This window comes from Tetrao urogallus (genome assembly GCF_951394365.1).
Source record: "Tetrao urogallus genome assembly, chromosome: 2".
In the NCBI taxonomy this organism is placed as follows: domain Eukaryota; kingdom Metazoa; phylum Chordata; class Aves; order Galliformes; family Phasianidae; genus Tetrao; species Tetrao urogallus.
Window position 1 is genome coordinate 107,625,063 of NC_136814.1, and position 27,908 is coordinate 107,652,970.

The window sequence follows — 27,908 nt, forward strand, 5'->3', positions numbered from 1 at the left end:
GCTGTTCTCTATCTATTCATCCCACCTCGAGTACTGTGTTCAGTTTTGGGCCCCTCATTGCAAGAAAGATATTGAGGCCCGAGGAGTGGCTGAAGGAGCTGGGAATGTTCAGCCTGGAGAAAAGGAGGCTCAGGGGAGACCTCATTGCTCTCTATAACTTCCTGAAGGGAGGTTGTAGTGAGCTGGGGGTCGGCCTCTTCTCTTGTGTCATTAGTGATAGGACCAGAGGGAATGGCTTCAAGCTACGGCAGGGGAGATTCAGGCTGGACATTAGGAAGTATTACTTTTCAGAAAGGGTGGTCAGGCACTGGAATGGATGCCCAGGCAGGTGGTGGAGTCTCCGAGCCTGGGGGTGTTCAAGGAAAGGCTGGATGTTGTGTTGAGGGACATGGTTTAGTGGGAGCTATTGGGCATAGGTGAACGGTTGGACTGGATGATCTCTTAGGTCTTTTCCAACCTTGGTGATTCTATGATTCTATGATTCTATGATCCCAAAGCTTGTACAGTACTGGAGGTTGATGGGGCCCAGGTGTAATCCTTGCACCTGGTACAGTTGAACCTCATGAGGTTCACCTGAGCCCACTGCTCAGCCTATCTAGATCTCTCTGGATGGCACCCCATCCTCTGTGGGTGCTGACTGCACCACACAGCTTGGTATCATCCACAAACTGCTGAAAGTACGCTCTATCTCACTGTTGACGTCATTGATGAAGATATGGAGGAACAACAGTCCCAGTACTGAACCCTGAAGGACAACACATGCCTCTGATCTACAACAGGACAGTGAGCCACTGACTGTGCTTCAGCCATCTTTCTTCAGTAACAATATCCCCCACGCATGGCTTTCAACCCAGAGATAATCCTACAGGCTCTTCTCTCTGTTATTCTTCTTGAAACTGCCAGATGACAAAAGTAAGTAACACAGCTCAAGTCTGAATTTCTTCCTCCTCCTATCTCTAAAAGAAAGTTTGCTGTGGCTCTCTTGAGCTTAGAAACCCAAGTACCTTTGCTTTTCTGCAGTGGATGCACCACTCACTGAGCTACAGAACACACACCAAAACTGGATGTTGAGACTAAGAGATTTCTGTCTATTCTAGGTCCTGCAGGTTTTGTCCCTCACTTGGCAGTCTTATCTCTTCCTTGGCTATCGACATCAAACTGGACAAAGGCAGAGTGGAGACAAAGAAGGAAAATTGGAGGGAGAACAAGAACCAGTGGATGTATCAAAAGTTGTGAATATAATTTTATGATGGTAAGAAGTAGAGATCCTTGGGTTAAGTTGCCTGAGGAAAGTTTGGGAGTAATAAAGAAGATTGTTTTAAAGAACAGAGCATTTAAATGAAACAAATGACCCTTGCATCTCTTTGGCACACACACTTCTTTACTGTCTCCAGTATGTTCTACTGATTTCAATTTCAAAGTTCAAGACAGAATTTGAGTTGTCCTTGCTACATTTATGCCACCAGATATCTCTACCAGTGTAAAACACTAATTGACAGATAACTCGCTAAACAATAACTAGGAGAGCATAAAATTAGTGTGTTTTGGTACTGCCCAGTAGGTATTTTATGAGGGTAAAATTGAGGAGAGTTGTCACTTCCAACATTTCTGAGAAGTGGAGCTCATCCCTCAACTTCTACACCTCTTGGTGCAGAAGTGCCATTATTGCTTGAAAGAGCTTCAGGTAGGAGCTTGCTTGAATTATCATCTCTTCAGTTCAGCTTTTGCTGAAAGGCAATGGATTGGGCCAGCCTTGTTCCTGTGGGCTTACTGTTCATCCTAATTCTCCTGCTGAGTTTGAAAACACAACATTTCTGGAGGAGCCAAGCAAAATTCCCCCCAGGACCGCAGCCTTTACCCATCATTGGAAATCTGCACATGATGGACCTAAAGAAACTTGGCCAGACAATGCTACAGGTAACTTCTGTTGTTCCTTTCCTTAGAGCTCTCACTCCAAGTCCGTCACTGACTTCTTGAAAGGCATACAGAGATCTCAAGGTATGGAAATTGCAAACACAACTGTATTATTCTTTGCAGTGGCTTCTCTCCCTACTATGTGGTACTGTGTAGTGCAGCGCAATTGGCTTGCAACCACATTATCGAGGGAACTGAGCTAATTCTGTGGAACAGAGGAAATGTTAGCACTCTTCAGGCAAGGGTAACAACAAGAGAGGGGTCCTGGGTCTCTCATAATTACAGAAACTTCACCAGGGACTGCTGAAACAGTTAGGGAAGGGACCAGAGCTTTTTGAAAGCTGTTTGCTGGACTCAGTCATCGGGAAACTGGCAAACAAATTTTTGATGCTCTCTCTTGATGGGAAAACTTTCTGGTTTCCCAGAGCAAACTAGGAAAAAAACCTCCCTGCTTATTCTTTTGTACCTCGTAGCAGGAAACTCAGGGCTCTTGGAATAATAGTGTATAGCAGTCAGATATTTTAGGATCTGGGCATCCCTCGCTGAGCTATTCCTCAAAGCCAAGAACAGCAAACATAAGGGTTTCTGGCAGTTCCCGTGCCTTGATGTATTACCAGCTTGGAAATCAATCTCATTTTGGTTAGCTATGCATTTCCAATGAGTGACAGAATCAGTGTAGTGGACATTATTAGGCCCACTGAAAATCTTTTATTCAAATACTCAATTAAGGATTACAGACCCTATTGTGAATCTTTTAAATCACAGAAGCTCCAACACTTGCAGCATGAATTCCCAACATTTGGGACAGCAAATGCAAAGCCAGTGCCATGTGGGAAGAAGAACATTGAACCTGCTGAATAACAAGTGCTTTTTGCTTTGCCGAACATCATCCTCTTCCTCTTTCTTTTCATTCTACTAGTTTTCTGAAACGTATGGCCCAGTCTTCACAGTTCAGATGGGACTGAGGAAAGTGGTGGTGCTGTCAGGATATGACACAGTGAAGGAAGCTTTGGTGAATCATGCAGATGCATTTGCTGGCAGGCCTAAAATACCAATCATAGAAGAAACAGCAAAAGGAAAAGGTGAGTGGGCCGTTCTCACATTTTCTGTCCCCGTCCTTTTCAAGAGGCGCAGGTGAAAGAGAAGATGATGAACCTGATGAACCTCAGCAGTCCATCAGTGTGAAACCATCACAGAGTGCATGAAGACCCTTTGCTTGAATTGCTGTGTATGTGTTTTAATTTTCCATTTCAGGAGTTGTATTTGCTCGTGGAGAAAACTGGAAAGTGATGCGCAGATTTACTCTTACAACCTTACGAGACTTTGGGATGGGAAAGAAGGCCATAGAAGATCATATTGTAGAAGAGTACGGATACCTGGCAGACGTAATTGAGTCACAGAAAGGTAGGGAGATTCTTAATTTGATAGCATGTACCTGACTTTTCTCTGAAAGCGTTTTCAGGAATACCAAAGGAAGAAGGAAGAAGAGGTACATCATTCTCCAATATCAATGCTGTGATGAGTACACATGAGTTGTGTCTGTCTCCTTGTACCTCTACCTGGCAATTGCCTGGTGTGTAAATGAAAACTTTTATTGAAGCACTGGAAGGCAAACACAGAGTTCAATTCAAAACAGTCCAGTTGAGGAAAAGGCCTTATTATGCCATGTGCAGCTCCTCCATAAAGGACAGACTTGGACTCAGGAGCAAAGTAGAAGGCAATTGCAGGGTTGCGCATATCTAGACTGGAAAATTGATTGCCCGTCGAGGCTTATGTCTGGAAAGCGCCTTCCAGTAGAAGACAGAAGATTCCTTTATACATTTCTCCAGCATCATCCAGGACTATTTGTCACTAGGTTAGTTACCAGCAGCAGCACTTAGAATGGAATCACAGACTGACAGAGTGGCCTGGGTTGGAAGGAACCTCTACAGACGATCTAGTCCAGATTGCCTGGGAAATGTAGGAAAACCTTCCACTAGATCAGGTTGCTCAGAACCTCCATCCAGCCTGGTCTCGAGTTCCTCCAGTGATGGCACCCACTACTTCTCCAGGCGTCCTGCTCCACTGCCTCATCATCCTCATTGTGAAGAATCCCTTCTTTATGTCCACTACCCTGTTTCCATGCTAAAACACTACTTCTTGTCCTATCACTACATTCCCTTTTACAAAATCTCCCTCCATCTTTCTTACAAGCCAACTCTGTGCCTATCATTTCCCTGACTTCACTGAGGCTCTACCTGCTGTTGTTGCATTTTAATTGATGGCAATAACCATTGATTGTGTTGTTTGCATCATCTTTTCCTTTGCTAGGGAAGCCCCTTGAGACGACTGAGCTGATGAATTCTGCTGTTGCTAATGTCATTGTGTCCATTTTGCTTGGAAAGCGGTTTGACTACGAAGACCCCACATTCAAAAGACTTATGTCACTGATGAATGAAAGTACGAAGCTTTTTGGAAGTCCATCAGTGTCGGTAATTGATCTGGTTGAATGTTTCTCTTCAAAATCGTGCACAACACAGAGTGAGAACAGTGCACGTACCCCCGATCACTGACATTCATCTCTCTGTATGTGACAAACGCATCCTGAAGTGGCAGGAAACAGACCTTTGGTACTACATACGGGTTTCTCTTAGTCTGGGCTAGTGTAGCTTCACTTCATCAAAAACAACTGAAGAGCATGCTACACAAAAAAGGAAAGTGTCCCCAGGTGATAGAAGTTGCCCTTCATTTCCTATCTCCCAGACAAAGAACAGTGTCAAAACTGTGGAAATGTCTGCAACTGTCTCTTCAATTGTAAACATCTCTTGAGACACCCAACTCCAAGCAAGCTGCAGAGGGAGGGATGAGAAATCTAAGAGTGGAGTGGTAGGAAATTATGTCCAAGACATACACATAAACATGGGATTTCTGGGCCATCAGCTAGTGTGATTTATATATTAGAGACAGTAAATTTTATCAATTTTACTTAGTTGGGTGGGGAAGAGATGCGTAAAGAGTGCTTTGTGACAAGATTATAAGGCTATATAATATTTTCTGTATGGGGTTTGGTTGAGAAGCACTGTTGAATAGTGGTACATCTACTTAGTACCTGCTTTTTCTTCCTCTGCCTCTGTGCATCTTACAGCTGTACAATACCTTCCCCATCCTTGGATTCTTCCTGAAGGGCAAAAAAAATTTACTTGAGAATGTAAAAGAAGTCAACCAATTTATCAAGGACACTTTCACAAAGTATCTCAAAGTCCTGGACAGAAATGACCAGAGGAGCTTCATCGATGCTTTTCTTGTCAGACAACAAGAGGTAACGGAATGCCAGCAGCCTCCTCACATCACCTTGCTTCTCTTTCAATGGATGCATACATTCTTTGATATGCTCTGCTCCATGGCCCAGGGGAGAGAAAGCTTGTCTTCCTCACTTGGATAAACCCAGCGAGTGTTCCCTGTACTTCAAAGTATTCTTGTTAACACTGAAATCAACCTTACTGTCTTTTCCAAAATTAAAACAGTGCTTCTTGACTATTTAACCGGCTGATTGAATTATTGTGTTATTTTTCCAGGAGAATGGAAAGGACAATAAATTTTTTGATGATGTAAACTTAACTGAGGTCGTGAGAAATCTGTTTGTAGCTGGCATGGATACCACAGCCACCACTTTGCGCTGGGGCCTTCTGCTCATGATGAAATATCCTGAAATTCAGAGTAAGTGGAAACTGGGCGCTCAGTGGCTTTCTTCTCATCAGGTCACCTTGCCCTGAACCAAAGCAGGGCTGAATAAAAAGCCAGTTCTCCTTATCCCAGTATTCCCAGCAGAGGAAAGAGAGAGTTGAACAACGCATGTATGATCCATGTGCTCTTTTCAGAAAAAGTCCAGGAAGAGATAGATCAAGTGATCGGATCAAACCTCCCAAGAACCGAGCACCGAACTAAAATGCCATACACAGATGCTGTTGTGCATGAAATTCAGAGGTTTGCTAATATCCTGCCATTGAACTTGCCTCATGAGACTACCATGGATGTCACTATCAAAGGCCATTTCATTCCCAAGGTAAGACACCAGCAGCACTTCTTTCCTTCCCTCTCTCCCCAATGGGACACCTCTTTCTTTCCAGACTGCCTTGCATCCAGGGATGCTCACTCACTGCGAGGTGCTCACAGCTACTTCAGCAGCAGCTGCCCTGTTCATGTGATAACATGATAATATGTTAATATGTTATATTTCTTCAGCTCCAGCATTCACCACCGCTCCCAGCAACACCACTGTTAGCGCAATAACTGCTCTACCTTGGTTTGCAGGGAACCTATGTCATCCCCTTGCTCAACTCTGTCCTGCAAGACAAAACCCAGTGGGAGAAACCGTGCTCCTTCTACCCTGAGCATTTCCTCAACTCGGAGGGGAAGTTTGTAAAGAGGGATGCTTTCATGCCTTTTTCAGCAGGTATGTTCTATTCTGCTCTTTGGGCTCTGAACTGGGCATCTGCAATTCTCTCTTTCTCACAGAAGCTGATATTCCACACTTTTCCCAGGTGTTACCTCTCCTTCTCTCTCCACCTACATCTGCTAACTTGAATAGCCCAGCTTTACCCATGGACTCAGACTCTGAATTCACTCCCCTATGACATAAAGCCCCTCACAACTGGAAAACAAAACAAAAGGAAAGGAAAGGAAAGGAGCACAGCTCCCACTGACTCTTACAGACCATTCTGCATTTCTTTGCAGGGCGAAGGACCTGTGCTGGTGAGACTCTTGCCAAAATGGAGCTCTTCCTTTTCTTCACCAGCCTTCTGCAGAGGTTCACCTTCCAGCCACCTCCTGGAGTTTCCCCCTCAGACCTGGATCTCTCTGCCACCACTAGGTTTGTCGTTGCCCCAGTCACTCATGAGGTCTGTGCAGTGTCACGTTCCTAGGCACTTTTATCAGCTGCCTTCTTTTCCTGGGACACTCAGATGAAATATCTCAGTTCACCTCTATTCCCACCAGGCAAGTCTGGTACTTCTGAAGCTAGTAGGTGATTTCTTGCCCAGGCACACCTTGACTCGTAGCAAGAGGTGTGTCACCCACCGTTCCAAAAGTTCGCAGTCCTGACCTTCTGCCACTCATTGAATGAGCACATTGATGGTCCCTGTGAGGACAAATGAGTCCATTCTGCATGTTCCCCTCAAGAAAAGAGCCTGGGACCAGACTGTGCTGACTCTGTGGCCAGAGCTCATGGGTGTTGCACACATGTCACGTACGCACACGGGGACTTTCACCTTCCTCCTCCAGCACAGCTGCACTCAGCTGCCCAGTGAAAATGGCCCATTGCACATTTTGTCCCCACACCACTGCCCTGAGTGAATGCAAAGACACACATAGAAATGTCACTGAACAGTTCAGCGTGAGATGAGTGCAAGATGTTCACTACTGCAGAACTTTGGTGCAGTCACACAGAGGACTCATAGAGGATTGCATGCCATCCAGAAATTGAAATTATTTTAATTTTCTATGGAATAATATATGTGCTAATACAAATTAGAAAAACACAGGAAAACAATAAATTCTCCATGTCAAATCAGACTGTCGCCAATGTTCTCTTCAAAACTGAGCAGTTTTGCACCTGAAATGGAAACTCTGTGTTGAGAACAAATCAGGGCAGTACTTCCAGTAGGAACTGGGCAAGCCAGTGCTTCCATGGCACCAATTTGTCCCTTCCAACTTGTTTATTAAAGAGCCCTGCTGTAGCTTTTGAGTCAAAAGGGTATTTGAGAACTATCTTGTCTTCTTGAACTTAAGCAAAGCTTTCAACATCATTTGCCATAAGTTGTCCATCGTGAAGCTGATAAAGAATGGGCTGGTTGGGGAGATAATGAGGTAGGTTTCAAATGGCTGAAAAAACAGCCGTGTAGGGTGGTGGGCAGTGGTGCCAAGTCTCGTTTGGGGCCAGTAGGACATAGAGGATCAACACTGTGTCCAGGCTTCTTGAACAACTTCATTCATGATATAGATGAAGGAGCAGAATGTAACCTCAGAAAAATTGCTGATGGCACAAAATTAAGAGGAGTGACTGATACACCCGAGGATCTGGCTGTCATCCAGGGGGATATCAAATGGCTGGAGAAACAGGCTGACAAGTATCTCAAGAAGGTCAGCAAAGAAAAGGGCAAAGTCCTGCACCTGGGGAAGAACAAGACCATGAATCACTCCCTCTATGCTGAAAAGCATCTTGGTAGAAAAGGTCCTGAGGGTCCTGATGGGCACCAAGCTCCACATGAGCCAGCTATGTGCTGTTATAGAATCACATCATAGAATCATAGAATGGCCTGGGTTGAAAAGGACTTCAAAGATCATCCAGTTCCAACCCCTGCTGTGTGCAGGTCGCCAACCAGCAGACCAGGCTGCCCAGAGCCCCATCCTGCCTGGCTTTGAGGACATCAAGGGAGGGGACATCCACAGCCTCCTTGGGCAACCTGTTCCAGTGTCTCACCACCCCCACAGTAAAGAATTTTGTCCTAATATCTAGTCTAAATCTACCCTCTTTCAGTTTGAAACCATTTCCCTTTCTCCTCTTGTCCTGAGAGTTCTCACTCTTGTAGTTTAAACATAGTATAGGCATTCCTAGCTCAACAGTGCTGCTTTTCTATCATCAACTAGAATTTATTGCTAAGTGAGATTTAGAGCACTTCAGTGCATCATAGAATCATAGTGCTTAGTGCTTCTTGTTTGAATGATCTTACCATCAAAGGTATGGCTTAGAAGCTCTGGCTCCTATCATTATTGATTTATGTATGAAGACACAGACAATGAGGCTTAGAAGCAAGAATATCTGAAGTTTCCTTGCTAGGCTCCCTTACACTCAACAAAATGATAGCTCTAGAGTGCAGCTCATTTCAAACATTCCAGGTCTCTACTAGAGTTATGCTAATTAAGATTTAAAGAGTCTGCTTATTCCACACTGGTAACCATGGATGTTTAATTGCCTACCTCAAAGATAAAGCTCTATATTTTAAATACAATACGCATAAATAAAATGTTGTTAACTGCACAGGTTTCCCAAAAAGCCTGTGGACTCTCCTCTTTGGAGATGTTCAAGAGCCTTCTGTAGATCACTGGGCAAGTAGTTCCAGGTGCTCCTGCATGAGGGAGGGGATTGGATCAGATGACTTCCAGTGGTCCCTGTCACTGTCAATGATTCCATGATTGTGTGATTTGAAATTTCCAATCAAGCCAATGAGAGCAAAGTTACAAAAGTGCCTAAGCACTTAGCAAAAATATCTCTGTGTATTAATCACTTGGGTGTTGGCATTCTGATTTCAGCACTTAGGGTAACAACGCTGTGCCAGTAACAAGGGTGAAAATCTAACTATCAGTAAGCTGAATGACATGCAGAATTCATGACTTTGATATCAAACAGCAGATTCATGACATCTGGGCTATCATTATTGGGCAATGATGGATGGTCACCCGATCACACAGGCTTGGTAAATATTTAACTGAATCTGTACCATACTGGTACTCATTAACAGGCACAGGGAAAGAGAACAAGCTAGTCACAAAGTGCAATACCCCTAACTGGAATAGAGGTTTATGGACTAGTGTTTCTTTTTTTTTTCTTTCTTTTTTTCCAAGAAGACAGAAATCCAGACTTTGCATTTTCTCTTGTCTCTTTTGTAGTAACACTCTGCTGAATAGAGATGGACTGGAGCAACTGCACGACCATGGCTTTAGTGTTCATCCTGACTTTTTTGTTCATTATGAAAATTGGAGGTGTCTGGAGTAACCACCAGAGAAAGAAGTTTCCCCCAGGACCAAGGGCCTTACCCATCATTGGAAACCTTCATTTGTTTGATTTGAAGAGACCCTACAGGACTTATCTACAGGTAGCCATTATCTTTTACGCTGGACTCAATGCTGGATCAAACGATCCCTGTGGATCGCTCCCAGGATATCCTATTCTATTCTTCAGGATATTCTATGATCCTATCGTTCACATAATCACACATAAGTGCATAGTCAGAGATGCCAGAGAATTTCTCTTCTCCTCAGTGATGATTTTAAATGAAATATTTGTACCTACATGTCTGCATGAATGTCACAACCACAGATTTGAAAGAACACTGAGATGCAGTTTTGGAAAATAATTTGCAGATATCCCATGCAATTTAACTGGCTTGGCAAAAGCAGGCTCCATCTCCTTTCAGGTCAATGGAACCACTATATCTTTGCTGTAATTGCTGTGTCTATTCTATCAGACAGCTCATCCCCCAACTTGAGCTCAGCTCAAGGCTTAGAATTCACACATATTCTGTGCATAAACACAACTGGGAACCATATGTTCACCCTCAGTGTCAACATTGCAAATGGCAGAAGGCTGTTAGTGAGAAAAACCCTCTGCAAAGATCAAATTCTGCTGCAGCTACAAGAGTCTGGTATGACAGTACCCCCACCCAAGGCACTGCCCTTAATTCACACACATGTCACTGCTGCTATGTCATTCTGTATAGGTGCTGGCACTTGCTTATTGGCTGCTGATGGCTTTGACTGCCAGTGCTAAATGCTTACCTTCAGATTCCCTGTACAAACACTCTAGAAAGGAAGATCAGTCATGCAGACCACCTCATATTGTCAGGAGAACCAAGAACATTGTGTTAAGTAAAAATAAACCAAGCTAAAAAGGTACCAGCTTAGGCAAAATGGCTTAGGAAAACATTTTCATAACTTATGGACAAGGCAGGTCAATAAGCAGCACTGAAAAAATGGTGAATTTGTCTGTAGGTTGCAAAAGTTGTAAGTCACTGTTATCTTCTTCTGTCAGCTGTCAAAAAAATATGGTCCTGTCTTCAGCGTTCAGATGGGGCAAAGGAAAATAGTAGTGATCTCTGGGTATGAGACAGTGAAGGAAGCTCTCATAAACCAGGCAGATGCGTTTGCAGAGCGACCTAAAATCCCCATCTTTGAAGATCTGACCAGAGGAAATGGTAAGTTGGCTTTCTTTTTCCTAATCAAAAAACTCTGTTTCCTACTTAAAAAGCAGAGGATGTCACATCACTTAGAATGAGAGAAAATATAAGGCGTGGGAAATAGGGAGTCATAACCTCATTGACTTCAGTGGATCTATTCGAATATTGAATCAAATTTTGTTTTTCTGTCTTTTGTTGAAGTCTGAACAAATTCAGGGAAACTTTTATTACCTCAGTCAGACAGAATTTAACCTGTTTCCAAACTCACTGTTATTGCTGCCTATGTCATTTCTCTGCAAACTATTTACTCTAAATCTGCCACTGCCTTGGAATCTCCTCTGTGCGTCAGGGATTGTTTTTGCTCACGGTGAAAACTGGAAAGTGATGCGAAGATTTACTCTCACAACCTTACGAGACTTCGGGATGGGAAAAAGAGCCATTGAGGACCGCATTGTGGAGGAGTATGGCTATCTGATAGACATCATCGGGTCACAAGAAGGTGGGTAGATGAGACGTTCGTCAGATCTCTATGGTTTTGTTCAAATTATCATAGAATCATAGAATGGTTTCGGTTGGAAGGGACTTTTAAGCTCATCTAGTTCCAACCTCCCTGCTGTAGGAGGGGACACCTCCCATCAGACCAGGTTGCTCACAGCCCCATCCAGCCCAGGTACCCTGTGGTTTGACAATAACCTTCTCAAGTTCTTCAGCTGTTTACTTTGAGCTAAATCAATTTGATTAATTTGGCTCCTCTGTTCATTTGGTATGGTTATCTGACAATAAGTGCTCGTCACTAATAATAAAAATAAATAAATAGTAATAATCAGTGTTTAACTTACATAGTGTCTTCCCACAATGTAATGTGTTCTTTTGTTCATTGTGTAGGAAAACCCTTTGATGCTAGTAAAATAATCAACGCAGCAGTTGCTAACATTATCGTATCAATATTACTTGGAAAACGATTTGACTACAAGGACTCCAGATTTATAAGGCTTCAACATCTGACCAATGAAAGCATGAGGCTTGCAGGGAAACCTTTGGTTACGGTAATATTAAACATTTTCATGTTGCTATTCTATAGTGAAATTATACTGGTGGTCCATTGAGGGTATTAAACAAAAAAGACTGAGATATTGAGAGAGAATGAATTTACAGTCATTTGGGGACAAAACAAAGCTTACAAGGTGATCAGGTCATCATGCATCCATCAGCCAAACCCTCAGTCTCGTAACAACTTAAATTGTAGTTGGATGAGTGTTAAATCTGGACTGAAAAAATCAGATTGCTTTCTCCCTTCTTCCTTCCTTTTTCCCTTGTGATATTTCCTGTTTGCAGAGCATTGACGTGAAGTGAATGGGAGAAATAAAATAAAATAAAAAATAAAATGAAATAAAATAAAATAAAACATAAAATAAAGCAAAACATAAAATACAATTATAAAGGAATATATGGTAGTCAGTTTAATTTTCTGTGAGATAACTTTCCCCAAAATATGGCTCACACATGTACAGTGAGCTGCCCATGCAGTACACTCTCAGAACATGGGAAAGGGAGAAGTTATGGAGGGTATGGGCTACCTGTATAAGAAGCCCTGATACAGAACATATTGTTCCATGCTACTTGTATGTGGAAATGTCTCAATGAGTGATAAACCATTTGCAGCCAGTGGTACAGATATCACCATACACATCTGCACAATTCAACTTCCATTCTGCAGAGGGAAAGGGTTTAACATACCACCGTTTATACCATTGCAACAGTGGCAAGATACAGTTTTTCACACCAATTTCTTCCTTTCATTTTGTGATTATGCTCCATGTATGTTTGTGTGTGACACAGATTGAGATGCATGGGAAATAACTGTAGTACTCCTCGAATTTTTACTGTTTCCTGTATTTATCAGTCCTTGGGGGATTTTCTACCATGAATTTGTCCTGTTGTGATCTAAACAACAAAATATTAACGTAAAGTCTCCGTTCTTTGTATCTGAAAAGGGGACATGATATTATTCATTTGTTCCTGTAAAATGTACTTAGACTTTTGGCAGCTAAATGCTAACATCTTTCACTCTTGTAGATGTACAACATCTTCCCATACCTTGGATTCCTCCTGAGGGCCAACAAGACTCTTCTCAAAAACAGAGACGAATTCCATGCTTATGTAAAAGTTACTTTTCTAGAAAATCTCAAAACTCTGGACAAAAATGATCAAAGAAGTTTCATTGATGCATTCCTTGTTAAACAGCAGGAGGTAACTGAATCTTTTTTCTTCAAACTTTCATGCCTTTGTGAAGTCCTTCACAATTTCCTTTGAGTGCTAATAACCATAGCTTGCTTTCTTTGGCAATTTAGCTTCAGCCAACACGGTTGAAGAATCAGTGGGTATGAATGGGTATTTCATTCTGAATGAATGAATATTTCATTCTGTTGCAGTTCTGACCCCTTTCAATCAGCAAAAATTTCTTTCTTTAAGCTTTTCTCCAGACTAGTTGGGTACATTTGCCAAGGCTACACCTTTCCACATGCCCTGTTCTAGTCCTTTTGACTCTTCCAAAAACGTAATGCATTACAGAGCAAAAGGGCTCTACTGGGATCCTTATTTGATGGCTGCGATGCATCTTAGTTACCTTCTACAGAGATAAACCAACTCTCTTTGAAGCTGGCCTCATTAATGGCAGCGGTTACACAAAACAAAACCTCTGTCAACACTGTTACCTGGGTATAAGCCCAAAGCTCTTTGTCCTTTATATTAAATAGAGTATTTAGCTGTCTGTATCGCATTTTCCATGGAAAGCTTTAAGTTTTCACCCTTCTACCTCATTCACTTCTTTCAGGAGAAATCCACAACCAATGGGTATTTCCATAATGGCAACCTGCTAAGCTTGGTGAGCAACTTGTTCACTGCTGGTGTTGAGACCATTTCCACCACACTAAACTGGAGCTTTCTGCTGATGCTAAAGTACCCTGAAATTCAGAGTAAGTGGCTTTATGACAGATGCTCTTGAATTCAGCACTTTAAGAACTGAATAGGACCTTTGATGGTTAATGAATCTGTTAAAAAAAGATGAACTTTTCAGTTAATTATTATCTAGGTATGACTACAGCCTGTGGTTCAGACCCAGTGAAGGACACATTAGCCAGTCTACACTATAGATTACTGACAATTTTCGTATGGACTAAGTTCTTTTCTCAGTAAAATCTTGATGATTAGAAAAAAAGAAAAAAGAAAAAAACAACACACAGAGCTATCCTGTGTTGGGCAATGAAGCTGTTCCAGATTTCTTTCAGAAACACCCCGTGGATAATCAGTGGAGGAGACTTGCACTTTAAATGCCTGCAAGCATTCAGGGAACTGCTCTTTGCCCAACATCTGCAGAGAGGGACATTTTGCTACCTCTGCCAAGCTGATCTGAAGCTGCTGCCTCCCACCTTCCAGAAAACAACACAGAACCCAGCAGAGAATATGAAATTACAAAAGAAGTAATTTTACTAGTTCCGTTGTTAATATTTTAATGCAAGGATATATAAGAAAACAGAACTTATACGCACTTTTACACATATATTTAGTTGACAAGGAAAATATTAACTATGAAGAGTCTTCTTCAATTATCCTTATTGGCAAAGAAATTATCAGACACTGTAGTTCTGCTCACCACCCATTATTAAAAGATTTTGGCAGAGTGTGTGGTTTTCACTCCAGATCTTCCATAGTTTTGCATCAGTGCAATCCAGTATGTCTGAGGGGTGAACCATTATCTCTTTCTTGCATTGATTTCTCTCTTTAGGAAAGGTCCAAGAAGAGATAGATCAAGTGATCGGGTCAAACCCCCCTCGCATTGAGCATCGAACTCAAATGCCATATACAGATGCTGTTATCCACGAAGTTCAGCGGTTTGCTAATATCCTGCCATTGGATTTGCCTCATGAGACTGCTGAAGATGTCACTCTCAGAGACTATTTCATTCCCAAGGTGAGATGCTTATGGGATTGTTTCTTTTAGCGTTTCTCCAATCTCAACCTTGAGTAATGTGACGTACATGAATGCTTTTGTGAAGCCACACAATGGCAGTCAGAATAATTTCGTTGTCCAGGCTGATTTCTTGATGGTAAAATCTTATTGCCATTACCTCCACTGAAATATTTGACTGCAGAATACCTCCACTGTCTCATTTTGCAGGGAACCTACATCATCCCTTTGCTGACCTCTGTCCTGCGAGACAAATCCCAGTGGGAGAAACCAGACATGTTCTATCCTGAACACTTTCTTGATTCCAAGGGAAAATTAGTGAAGAAAGATGCTTTCATGCCATTTTCAGCAGGTACCTTCTCATTTTATTTACTGCTGTTGTACCAGTCTTAGGCAGCTCATACCAGTGGTTCTTCATTATCAAAGCCCCCATACTGCCCTTTTCATGGGATCATTGCCCAACTTATATTTCACAACTTTCTCAGGATGTATTTCTGATAATGGGTAGTGCTCACAAACGTCTGCTAATTTTTTCAGCCTCTGGTTCTTAGTTTCACAGTATTTAATCGTTATAAAACAGAACTGGTAGTGCATTCTTAAATGTGAAGGAGGTTTTCAGCAAATTTCCTGAATGTTTAGATAACACATTTCTGCATTACAAACACAATCTGCTCTACAACATGTGAATCTTTGGCTCTAGCTCTTCCCATATACAGCTGCATTTCTGGTCATATATATCCTATATATACAAAGCATGAAGGAAATGTGGATCCTGGGGCACCAAGTTTAACTTTTTAATGTCCCTTTTCAAGAGTCCTCATTAGTCCCAGCTGATCAGGTCTCCTTAACCTGTGACAACAAACAAGGGTCACGTTATGTTAATACCTAAACTCCTTTTAATAACAAAGGATGTAAAGTGGCTGCCATTGAGTCTCCTACAAAGAGTGATGATCTCCTCATTTTACATACCCGCATCCTTTTCCAGAGCACAGGATATTCCTACTCTCACAGTGATGCTCCTTTACTGACATTTCTACTGTTTTTCAGGCTCTGTCATTGTTCAGTTAAGTTCCTATAATCGATTTCTGGCCAGCATTTCCACAACACTCTGCACTTTTTATAGGCCTTGTATATATTTTGTGTCACATTTGAATATGCTTTTTCTCATCATACTCAACACCCAACATAAGGTAAAACCCATTTTTTTTTTGTGAAAGAATGTCTGATGTTCTCAATTCAGTAACCTTCCTTATCAGATTCAAGTCTAAACATCCCCACTGAAATCACATCCAGGAAACGTGAGATCTGGGCATTCCCTGGAAGGCTTGGTTCATAGCACAGCCATGCCATAGTGTCTCATTTTCTTCCTTGTCAAACAGGGGAGTTAAAATCAAATCTTAGTTCAGGCCGTTGTTAGTTCTGGCCTTGAACTATTATTAAGAAGTTCAGAAGCTGCTGAATTTGACCAGGATTGAAAAAAAATTACATTCACAACAGTTCTAAAAGGGGGCTTATGTTAAGTGTTCCACAGACTATCTCCACCCTCTCGCAGCTCTGTCCTGGCATAGCCAACATTTCTGAGTTTTCTGAGGTCTTTCCTGTCAAAATATAACATAAAAAATTGCCTGTGATTAGGCTAAGCTTGCCAAAATCTGGACAAAACCAGTCACAGGTGGTTCAGGAACCAAAAATAAATCCTTACTGGAGAAGAAGAACACATATTTTGTTGAAAACTGGAGTTCAGAAATTTAGATTGTATTTCCAGGTATCCCCAAATACAAGCATACAACCAACCCTCTTTAGGAAAAGAAAATAATGACTGAGTGGCTTTATAATTACTCCTTTAAGACCAAATATCCAAGCATCTCTCTCATGCTCCCATGTACTTCTGAGTGTTGCTTTGTCTTTTGTTCATATTTGGGACACGGCATTTCAAGTCACTGTTCTTCCTCAGAATAAAAGGTGCTGAGAGATGTTTGATATCTTCCAACCACTGAATATCAGCTCCAGCTGATTCTGTTCCCACACATTCTGCATGTCTTTGCAGGACGGAGGATCTGTGCCGGTGAGACTCTTGCCAAAATGGAGCTCTTCCTCTTCTTCACCAGCCTCCTGCAGAGGTTCACCTTCCAGCCTCCTCCTGGAGTTTCCTCCTCAGACCTGGACCTCAGCCCTGCTGTTTCATTTAACGTTGTCCCCAAACCCTATAAAATCTGTGCTGTAGCACGCTCTTAGGGCTCAAATCAGCATCAATTCGGTGTGAAAATGTCTTGACTTTTTCATGGCTTCCTTTGGCAAAAAATATTCGCAACACTGCATCGTAATGAAAGTCTTCAGCACATCTAAACCAAAATGTTATTTTATTTTTTATTTAGAATCATAGAATCACAAGGTTGGAAAGCATCTACGAGATCACCTAGTCCAATTGTTCTCTTGTTACCTTTACTACCACAAGCTACTGAACAATAAAAAAAGTCCACTCACTGTGAAAGGGCACTTGTTGTGGACCAGAATTATCAGTGACTCAAGGATCAACCTAACTGATTGCCTAATCTGGGCTAAATAATACAGAAACTTTATTTCTTCTTCTGCCTCTGAATTGTAAACATTAACTGACATGTATGAAAATACAGGGCAGGTTCCACAGAAGGCAAAGTTTGAAAAAGGATTTGACAATAGAACAGGTATCAAAAGCCAGTGAGAACAGCTTTAGAAAATGAAAGATATTATCTTGTTTCCTCAGCGTAGTCCAAGCAAATTAGATGTGTGCCTTTCTACCACATATTCGCCTTTAAATAAAACACCTCTGTAATATAAGAAATTCAGTGTAACAAGAAATCACAGAACCATCAGTGTCAGAAAAGGCCTCCAACATCATCCAGTCCAACCATCTACAGGTCACCATTTCCCCGCTAAACCATGTCTCTTAGTGCAACATCCAAACGTTTCTTGAACACCTCCAGGGACAGTGACCTCACCACACACCTGGGCAGCCGATTCCAGCACCAGACCACTCTTCTGAAGGTTTTTCCTAACGTCAAACCTGAATCTCCCCTGGAGCAACTTGAGGCTATTCCTTCTCATCCTACCACTGATTGTATGGAAACAGAGGCCAAACCCCATGTTGCCACAACCTCCTTTCAAGGTTCTAGGGACTGTGATAAGATCTCCCCCGAGCCTCCGCTTCTATAGATTAAACAATCATAGAATGGTTTGAGTTGGACAGGACCTTTGAGATCACCCACTTCCAACCCCCTGCTGTAGGCAGGGACACCTCCCTCTAGACCAGGTTGCTTACAGTCCCATCTAGCCTGGCCTTGAGTGCTTCCAGGGCTACGTTTGGCCTTCCAGGCTGTGAGTGCACATTGCTAGCTCATGTGAATCTTGCATTAACTGACACTCCCAAATCCTTCTCCTCAAGGCTGCTTTCCAGCCATTCTCTGCCCAACCTCAGTCTTTGCTTGGGATTGCCCTGATGCAGGACCTTGCACTTAGCCCTGTGAAACTTCATGAGGTTGGCACTACTTCTTGTTTACCTTCATGACCCTGGCTAAGTTTAATTCTGCCTGGGTTGTAGCTTTCCTAACTTAATCCCTGGCTGCTCAGATGACTTCTCTGTAGCTCTCAGTGACTCCTCATAAGACTTGTTCTCCAGATCCCTCGCAGCTTTGTTGGCCTTCTCTGAACACAGTCCAGGGCCTCCATGTTTTCTTCTAGTGAAGAGCTAAAAACTGAACACAGCACTTGAGGTGCATCCTCACCAGACTGAGTACAGAAGGACAATCACCTCCTGCTCTTGCTGATTGCACTATTTCTGATACAAGCCAGGATGCCAGTTGGCCTTCTTGGCCACCTGGGCACACTGCTGGCTCACGTTCAGCTGAGTATCAGTTAACAACCCAGGTCAGTTTCTTCCACACAGTCTTCCAGCCACTCTGCCCCAAACCTGTAGAGTTGCCTAAGGTGGATGTGACCAAAGTTCAGGACCTGGCCCTTGGTCTTGTTGATCTCCATCCCACTAGCCTCAGCCCAGCTATCCAGCCTATCCATACCCCAATCTTACAAATATCTTACAAATCTTACAGCCTATCCATACCCCAATCTTGAATATCTTACAAATGAAGCGTCTGAAGGCATAATGAGATAACTGAAGGCGCGATCTCAGTGCTTGAAGGAGGAGATTATACAATTACACTGTGTTTTTCCTGAGAGCACACTTTCACATAACATAAATCAGTGACTGCTAGCCATCAAAAGGGCCACAGTTGTAATTATGACAGTACTTCATCTATTGGACACTTTGGGTACAGCTGTCTGAGAAAAATCTCACCTTGAGAAGAAACACAAAATCTTCTTCCACCACATGATGACATTTGCATCTGTAGAGCAGCTACTCATCTTCTGCAGTGATGGAAGATTTGCAACACTACAGCCCTGTACATTTTTTTCATTAATATAGATGCATCCTGCATGTCTACCACAGATAGAGAAGAAATTAAGTTGTTTACTTGGGGTACAACATTACTGCTCAGGAAAAATCTTAATCCAAGTTGACCTTAGTCCAGAAATCCAAGATCATTCCTGACTTTTCTGTAGCTATAAAACCTTGGTAAACGCAGCACACAACCCTAGCAAATATCTGCTGCTTTTGCAATGCACTTTCTCACTCAAATATTGCATGTACACCGACTACAAATTCCAGCTGACAGAGGCCTCCCACCTCCTAGTGATGGTAAGAGGAAGTGGGAGTAGGCTGAGAGCAAAACGTAAACCCTGGTCAATCCCACTTCACACTTTGCTCTCCCCCAGCAGAGTGGGAGCTGAGCAGTACTCATGGCCACCCAGACACATCAGGACCCTTTGGCCTCGTGCTATTGCAAAGAACATTGCTGCTTGCTGAGCCATCACCAAGAAGTGCATAGGGGAATTTTCCCCTTACCAAGAATAAGAGAAAGATATCTCTGCGTGCTTTTTGCTTTTCCTGACTCATCTGTTGACAAAGCAAAACAAAAAGTTTACGGAATTGATACTGCAAAGAGAATTTTCCCCCAAACAAAAGCATATACTAGCAGAAACCTGCTAGATGCAGAAACCCATGGCAGATGGGAAGACTGGTATATCCCAACAGCCATCACTAGTCAACTCACACAGCTGTCGCCAGCAGACTGAGGGATGGAAAAACAATGGCACTGACCGAGACACAGAGGCAACCTGCCCCCCATGTCAGAGAAGAGGTACGTTAACAAAGCAAATTGCTGAAGCTCAGACTGCTCAACTCTACACCTTGGTGTTTAGTTAAGAAAATACCTTTCAGCATTCATTTGACCAAATAGGAATCAACTCTTTCAAAGGGTTGATAACTGCAGGACAAGAGGAAATGGTTTGGAGTTGAGGGAGGGCAGATGGAGGTTGGATGTCAGGGGGAAGTTGTGTGCTGTGAGAGTGGTGAGGTGCTGGAACAGCTGCCCAGAGAGGCTGTGATGCACCGTCCATCCCTGGAGGTGTTCAAGGCCAGGTTGGATGAGCACAAGGTAGAGCTGATACGGAATATGGATTTATATTGTTGCAGTATCTCAACAAATCTGAGGCTTGTAGCTCACCCACCTGAAGCTAATATTTGTGAAACTGAAGTTTCAGTTACTTCCAGGTGCTACAGAAGCAACTTGGGATATTCTGCTTGGTTGCAGGAAACAGGACAGGAAAGGATAGATTTGCAAAGCTTTTACAAGTTTTATTATTACTGTGAGACCCCTCTCCTGCATCAGGGAAATAAAGGAGAGACTTCCCTCATTAAAATTTGCAGCATCTTATAAACACTGTACAGTTATGTCAGTAAGCAGAGTTATCCAAAGTATTTAGAAACATTTATAATCTAGTTTTCCTTCTAAATGTAGGAGAAGAAATTATGAGACGATTGTCTCATGTTTTATTAAGAGTTTCAGTAGCTAGTAAGCAACAGAACAAGCATCTGTGTGGTAAGTCAATGTAAAGAGCACTGTGTTCCAGCTGACAGTTTGGCTAGAGAAAGCACTATTTAATAACTCAACCACTTACAATAGAAACTCTACCCTGGAAAAAAAATACAGGAGATGAAAGGACACGTGAAAATGGATGTTTGACTTCATTTTCTTTCTATAAAGCTGGACAATAACTGGCAATGAATGAAATGAGGTGAGCACAACTTGCAACTTAAAAAATTTGCTCTATAGTTTTCTCACCCACTTTCTCCAATCATGAGCATAAACAACATAGAAGTGTGTTTTTAGAAGCACTGAATATGAAAATGTAAATATAAACGAGTAATTTCTACCAATTCAACAGGAATTTTAATCTCCTGCCATGGAGACGATTTTAGGTTACTTTTAAATAAAAAGTGGATAAGGAGACTTGTAACAGAGTATGAGATAAACATATCTGTACTACATTTCAGGTTTAAAGATGGACTTAATCCCAAAATAAGTGTTAGTTTAAGAGGCACTGCTTTCAACAATTCACAAAGCACAAAAAGTCCAAATACAACAGGTAACTTTAGTGTATGAAATTACTTAAGGATACACAGGTGCCACCTTCCTCCGACCCTTCACATGGGACAACAGATTTCAGCATGAGAAGAAGCCATAACAGGTCCAAGGAAATAAAATGCAGATACAAACTTACAGCTTGGATTATATTCAGCAGCACAACAGTAAAGCCATTAAGAACAGAAGTGCCATTTCCATGACCCAGTACGATGTCCCACTGTACCACAGAGTGCGCTGGCATAAATCTTGTTTCAGAGAAGAGTCCAAGTGTTTAAGTTTCTCAAACAAAGTCCACCTTCTCATAGATCTTTTCAATGAAGGTCAACATATTCCTCATGTCAGCTGACTGCTGAATGGTGTTCATATCCTCTAAAAGACCCTTCTGATTTTCTACCATCAAAATCTCTTCCTGAAAAGAAAGAATAGCAGGCAATAAAAAACTGATTACGTTGAGTCCAAAAGGAATTTCAATCCATCACACTTTCATGCAGCCTAGCTGTATTTAGATACAGCTAAAAATAATAGAGATTCAAAGGCACAGAATGAGATAGGCTTCCTTCCATCCATAGATATGCACCAGAAATGATTACAGGCTCCCTAGGACCGTAGGGTTCCAAAGACATGACAGGTGTTCCTTTAAGTGGCATGTTTTCAAGGGCTTTATTCTGTTTTTAAAACACAGCTCTATGTTCTGAATAAAAAAGAAAGAAAAAGAAAAATCTTTCTGCTAGACTGGCCTTTCTGGCACTGGTTAAGTGATAAACAAATAATCAAATTGCCTCTGAAAATATACTCCATGCTCACCTGCAAAGTGGATGCCTGTAAACTGCATTTGGGGAGTTCTGGAAGGTGAAGTTCTTTATTGTCACCTTCCCGGAACAGCTAGAAGGGAAAAATAAACAAGACAAATAAGAACAAACAAATATCAAACACACAAGTAGAAAAATAAACTGTCATTACCCAAGTTGTTTTGTTTGTTTGTTTGTTTGTTTAATTTTGTAACTGAAGTTGAAAAACTGAAAAGGTACATTTCTAAAGGCAGATGAGGCCTTCATACACAACCTTCTCTGCAAAACAGCTTGGCTCTGCTGGCTCTTAAAACAGCTTCTCCTGTAATGCAGCAAGACCTACTGTCAGTACCTTCCTGGCCTTTCTTTCCTCTTCCTCCAACTGGCCCTTGAGCACCTGGATGTTGTGCTGCAGTCTCAGTATAGTTTCTTCTGTGTGTTCTGCTGATTTCTCAGCTTCATTTATTTCTTCCTAAGATGAAATATAAGCAAAACCAGAACAACATCGACTTTAGAGATGGTAAGACTTCTGTATTTAAGAAAAAGTATAAAAATCCCTACACATGCTGTTCTAAAGAACAGGAAAAAAAAAAAAACAACACCAAAAAAAAAGAAAACCAGAACAGCAACTGCACTTAAAGATTCTTTAATATCTTCATTAGTACTTTGCAAGTCACTGAGGGTTTCCTGTCTCTTCTCCAAAACATCAGTCAAGATACTGAAAAAAACCCACGAACTAAAAGACACTCTGTTCTGCAGCAAAGGTGGGTGACAATGACAAACAGCAGACTGCACCTTCAGAGCAGCACAGGCACAGCCAGCAGTCCTACCATAACGTTGCAGCACACTAAGGAATAGTGATAGGACAAGGGGAATGGTTTTAAAGTGAGACAAGGGAGGTTTGGGTTGGATCTGAGGAGGAAGTTTTTCCCCCAGAGGGTGGTGAGGCACTGGCACAGGTTGCCCAAGGAGGCTGTGGATGCCCCATCCCTGCAGGCATTCAAGGCCAGGCTGGATGTGGCTCTGGGCAGCCTGGGCTGCTGGTTGGCGACCTGCACACAGCAGGGGTTGGGACTGGAGGAGCGCTGTGGGCCTTTGCAACCCAGGCCATTCTATGAATAGCAAGAGCTTAAAACTTGTTTCGTTCCCTTCTGCACATTTCATACCTGCAATTGTACCAAAGCTGTTTCATTCATCTCAAGCATTTGTTTCTGTGCCACTTGAAACCTCAGGACATTGCTCAGGTTGCTCAGCTTCCCTGAGGGTACCTTTAAGGTCTTGAAGACTCTCAGCACCCTTCATTTATAAGAAGAAGAAAAAAAGAATGACTTGTTAGGAGTTTTGTCTTTTTTCTTTTCAAAATAAAAAGAAAACTAACTATTAACTTCCCTGTGGAGAAATAAAACAGTTTAGCACAATTGCTGCCAGTGAAGCAGAAGGATCAAGATGGGAGGAAAAGCTGTCTTAAATTATTTTCCAAAGTGGAATTCTAAAATTCATTAACTGTGGATTAGCAAACATGATGCTTGCCTACAGGAAGGGCACAAAAGAGGATCTGGAGAACTACAGGCCTGTCAGTCTGATCTCAGGGCCAGGGAAAGTCATGGAGCAGATCATCTTGACTGCCATCATACTGCATGTACAGTAGGAAATCAGATGACCAGACCCAAAATTATAATTTCTTACCTTTCTTTCAGCAAATTGAGGTGTTTCTGAACATCATCTTTTCCCTTACTTTGTTGGCACAAAATAGATCTGGAAAGAAAGGCAAAAATTTTATCAGAAAGCCTGAAAACATGAAGAATGCATCAAGACAAGTGAAAACAGTCAGAACTTCTCTAGATGAAAATTCCCAGCTTCAGGCAAAGTATTACATCATACACTTTCTGACAGAAAAGGACACAAGAGGGGTTTTGGTCAACAGCCACATGAATACAAACAGTGAGCCCAGATGGTCAAAAAGGCCAATGGTGTCCCTAGTTCTCACCAGAAACAGTGTCCAACTGTACTAAGGACTGCCCCTCTGTACTCAGCACAGGTGAGACCATATCTGAAGTACCACATCTAGTTTTGGACCCCTTTCTACAAGCAAAATACTGAGTTGCCTTGATTGAGCATGTGAAGAGAATAGCAGTGAGGCAGGTGAAGGAATGGGGAAGTAAGACATATAAAGAGAGACTGAGGGAAAAAGAGTTGTTCAGCTCAGAAAAGAGAAGGCTGAAGGGAGACCTCATTGCTTTCTTCAACTTTCTGGGAGGAGGATGGAGCACGATGGATAGGGCAGCTAGACCTTGGAACATGCTGCCCAGGGAGGTGGTTGAACACCCAGCCTTGGAGGTATTTAAGAGATGTGTGGATGGGGTGTTTAGGGACATGGCTTAGTGGCTTAAGTGATAGAATTAGGTGACCTTTGGCTGACCTTGATCATAATAGGTCTTTTCAAAATTAAATGATTCTATACCAGGTAAAATGTATCCAGCCGACTACATCACCAGAAGAGCTCCAAAGCTTTCCTGACCTAGGCAGTATTATGATTTTTCAGTCTATTCCTTGTGAAGCAGAAAAGAATCACCAGGATATGCAGCACTTACAGTATTCCTGAGTCCACCACACCTTCCAGAAACTTCCTGCTGCTCTCTGAGAGCGGTTGCCACGATCCTAGCTTAGCACTGGATAGCTTCACCTTTTTTGAACGACCTTTTTCTCCTGACAACACAAAGGTAAAAAGGAAGAGAAATGGTTTCCCAAATCTTGGTCAACAGCCTCACGACTCACCTCAATCACCTAGCAGACAAAGATGTAATGGTTCATATTTTTCCATGCCACAAAAATATTACATCAAATCCATCCACATTATGCAGTGCTTACTTGTTGCAAGTGACAAGTTCTTTAACAAGCACAAAATAGAAACAGGTTACTTCCTAGACTAAGACTGTACTGCAAATATTCAGTTACTGTTCAGAAAAAAACAACCTCCAACTTATTTTACTGACATACCTTAAACATCTATGACTTGAACAGAGTAGTTACTATCAGCACCATATGAGACAAAAAATAAGGAAAGAACACAATCTGACCTGCAGAGGAAGAAGAATCCTCATGTTCCTCATCTTTCCTTCCGACTGCCTGAGTGACATGCTGAAAAGAAATATTTACCACAAACGCTGTCATTTTGAAACATCCTTTAATGTGCAATCACTTATTTTCTATCAGAAACCTGCTATACCATGTGAAAGCACATCAGTGCCTGACTACAAAAAAAGCTTTCTGAACCATAACACTTTAATTCATCTCAGGCAGGTTAAGGAAAGCAACTCGCTCTTCCCAGTTGCTCCTGTTTGAAGGATGGCTCATGAAACACACAATATTTTTGTCTAATTAGGGCTGCACTAACTCAAGTGATGGCAAACAATTTTATGCATTTTCATACATTGGCTAAACTCAGTCCTGTGAACAGAGAAAGATACGTAGCCGTGCTTCCCGTTCTGAAACAGGAACTTGAGAACAGGTTTCAAGATTGATGAAAAAGATCATCAATTTTTTTTTGTGTATTTGCAACTACACTTTAATTAACATAGATTGAAAATCTGCAGATAATATAATGGGTTGTATGGGATTGCAATCAGACACTCAACTCAAAAAACAGATTATGTCTCTTTGTCAGACTTTTTTTAAGCCCTGTCGTTCCAGGAAGAGATATCCCCCAACAGATAGTCATGCCTTATTCATGTCATCACTTTTTAGCAGTACGTACATTTGTCAACAACTGTTCTCAAGGATGAAGCACAGGAAGAATAAAATTTCACTGAAAACCTTTAACAAACATCTTGAGAGCTCACTAGGAATGGCAGCCATTGTCATCAAACCTGCCTGATGTGTTAATGTCACAAAAACAGGTCACACATCCCTCTGGTTTTATGATTTTGTTGCTCTCTTTCGTTTTAGGCTTGAATAAAAAAATACAAATATATATAAAAAAAGGAAATAAAATAATTGTTGCTTAAACACATCAACTATGGAACATAGAAGGGCTGCTCTGAAAGTAATGCCTCTGTTTTATTATGTTGGCCCATAATATCAGAGGCAGACGTTGCTGGGATGGCAGTAGAGATTGAACCTTCCCATCAATATCCCATCACATACAGGCATTATAGACAGTCTGACAGAATGGCATCTGACATGGAAGTGGAGATGAAGCAACGGTGTGTCACTGAACTCCTCCATGCAGAAAAAACGGCCACCATGGACACTCATCAACACTTGCTGAACATTTATCTGCAGTACTGTGTCCAGGTCTGGAGCCCACAAAACAAGAAAGACAGAGAGCTGTTAGAGAGGGTCCACAAAGATGATCAGGGGACTGGAGCATCTTCCCTATGAAGACAGGCTGAGGGAGCTGGGCTCGTTCAGCCTGGAGAAGAAAAGGCTGTGGAGAAAAAAAAAGACCTCACTGCAGCATCTTCAGTACCTAAGGAGTCCGAAGGGAGGGGAATCAACTCTTTCAAAGGGAAGATAACAGCAGGACAAGGGGAAATGGTTTGAAGTTGAGGGAGGGAAGATTGAGGTTGAATGTCAGGAGGAAGTTCTGTGCTATGAGAGTGGTGAGGTGCTGGAACAGCTGCCCAGAGAGGCTGTGATGCCCCGTCCATCCCTGGAGGTGTTCAAGGCCAGGTTGGATGGGGCCCTGGGCAGCCTGGGCTGCTATGAAATGGGGACGTTGGTGGCCCTGCACGTGGTGGGGGGTTGGAGCTTCGTGATCCTTGAGGTCTCTTCCAACCCTGGCCATTCTGTGATTCTGTGATTTATGGAGACCAACCAGTGGATGTGAGCATAGTGAGGGGTTGGTGGTGCATATCAGCAGTGGAGAGAACGAAAGTGGTCACCTCCTCTGGTGCAGAATTTCAGGAGGGTAGCATGAAGGCTCCTGCTCACGACTAGTGAAAATGCATAGCTAATGGTGGTGGCTATGTTCAAAAACAGCATTTTGTAGCTAAGAATTTGCTCTATCAAATGGTGGCACTGTGCTCATTGTATCTATTATAGTTTCCATGGAAATAAAAATGAGACATTGCTTTGTGAGCAACCTATGTATTTTATATGTAGCCAAAGACAATTCCTAGCTGTCTAGCCAAAAGGTTGGACCCCATGGCCTTGGTCAATGTCTGTAAGGGCATTTTCTCACAAGGAGTAACTTTAATGAGGGATTCATTATCAATTACACCAGAAAAGCAGACAGAACTCTTCTTTCTTTCTTTCTTTCGTTACTTTTCTAGCTTGCTTTACTCAAAAATAATGACTCACCTTTTTTTTCTGATGATGTTTATTTCCTCTGCCCCCTGTTCCCTTTTTCTGGCTAGTAGGTCCTTGCAGGTTGTGCGACTTAGTGGGTCTTTTTGCTGTTCCCCCATCAGCAGCCTCTCCCCTTTTACCAGAAGATGCACGGCGCCGTTTCATGGTCTGCAAGCCATACAGAACAGGAGGAAACAACACGAAATACCCACTAATTCAATTCCACGTAGCTCAAACCATGCATCAACGAGCACAGGGCTGTAAAAACCAACAGGCAGAGCATGTCCCAGTGTCTGTCACCCTCACAGTACGGAGGTTTTCCCCCACGCTCACATGGAGCTTCCTCTGCTCCAGCCTGCGCCCGCTGCCCCTCTGTCCCTGAAAGCAGACCAGCCCTCCCGCTTCCACACAGCAGCGAATGGCCACGTCTGAACCGGCACGCAGACTACAACTCCCAACATGCACCGGGGCCCGCGGGAGCGGCTGCATACACTCGCCGA

At 42.4% G+C, this 27,908-nt stretch overlaps 3 protein-coding genes across 3 annotated transcripts; 2 read left to right on the forward strand and 1 right to left on the reverse strand.

Annotated features, from left to right (window-relative positions):
* Nucleotides 1-1,737: 1,737 nt before the first annotated feature.
* Nucleotides 1,738-6,815, forward strand: LOC306959026 (cytochrome P450 2K1-like; the record flags this gene model as incomplete). Its single annotated transcript, XM_079550706.1, has 9 exons — nt 1,738-1,917; nt 2,834-2,996; nt 3,169-3,318; nt 4,225-4,385; nt 5,039-5,212; nt 5,469-5,610; nt 5,772-5,956; nt 6,205-6,346; nt 6,628-6,815. 9 exons carry the CDS (start codon nt 1,738-1,740, stop codon nt 6,813-6,815), a joined length of 1,485 nt encoding a protein of 494 aa, XP_079406832.1.
* A 2,763-nt stretch (nt 6,816-9,578) lies between these two features.
* LOC306959024 (cytochrome P450 2K1-like) lies at nt 9,579-17,045 on the forward strand (the record flags this gene model as incomplete). Its single annotated transcript, XM_079550704.1, has 9 exons — nt 9,579-9,764; nt 10,700-10,862; nt 11,194-11,343; nt 11,730-11,890; nt 12,921-13,094; nt 13,678-13,819; nt 14,629-14,813; nt 15,021-15,162; nt 16,858-17,045. The coding sequence occupies 9 exons, from the start codon at nt 9,579-9,581 to the stop codon at nt 17,043-17,045; spliced, it is 1,491 nt and encodes a 496-aa protein (XP_079406830.1).
* A 4,566-nt stretch (nt 17,046-21,611) lies between these two features.
* CENPQ (centromere protein Q) lies at nt 21,612-27,573 on the reverse strand (the record flags this gene model as incomplete). The annotated part of the gene is made up of 8 exons (XM_079550150.1): nt 21,612-21,740; nt 22,136-22,213; nt 22,472-22,591; nt 23,286-23,415; nt 23,806-23,874; nt 24,711-24,825; nt 25,197-25,257; nt 27,421-27,573. The coding sequence occupies 8 exons, from the start codon at nt 27,571-27,573 to the stop codon at nt 21,612-21,614; spliced, it is 855 nt and encodes a 284-aa protein (XP_079406276.1).
* Nucleotides 27,574-27,908: the final 335 nt, after the last annotated feature.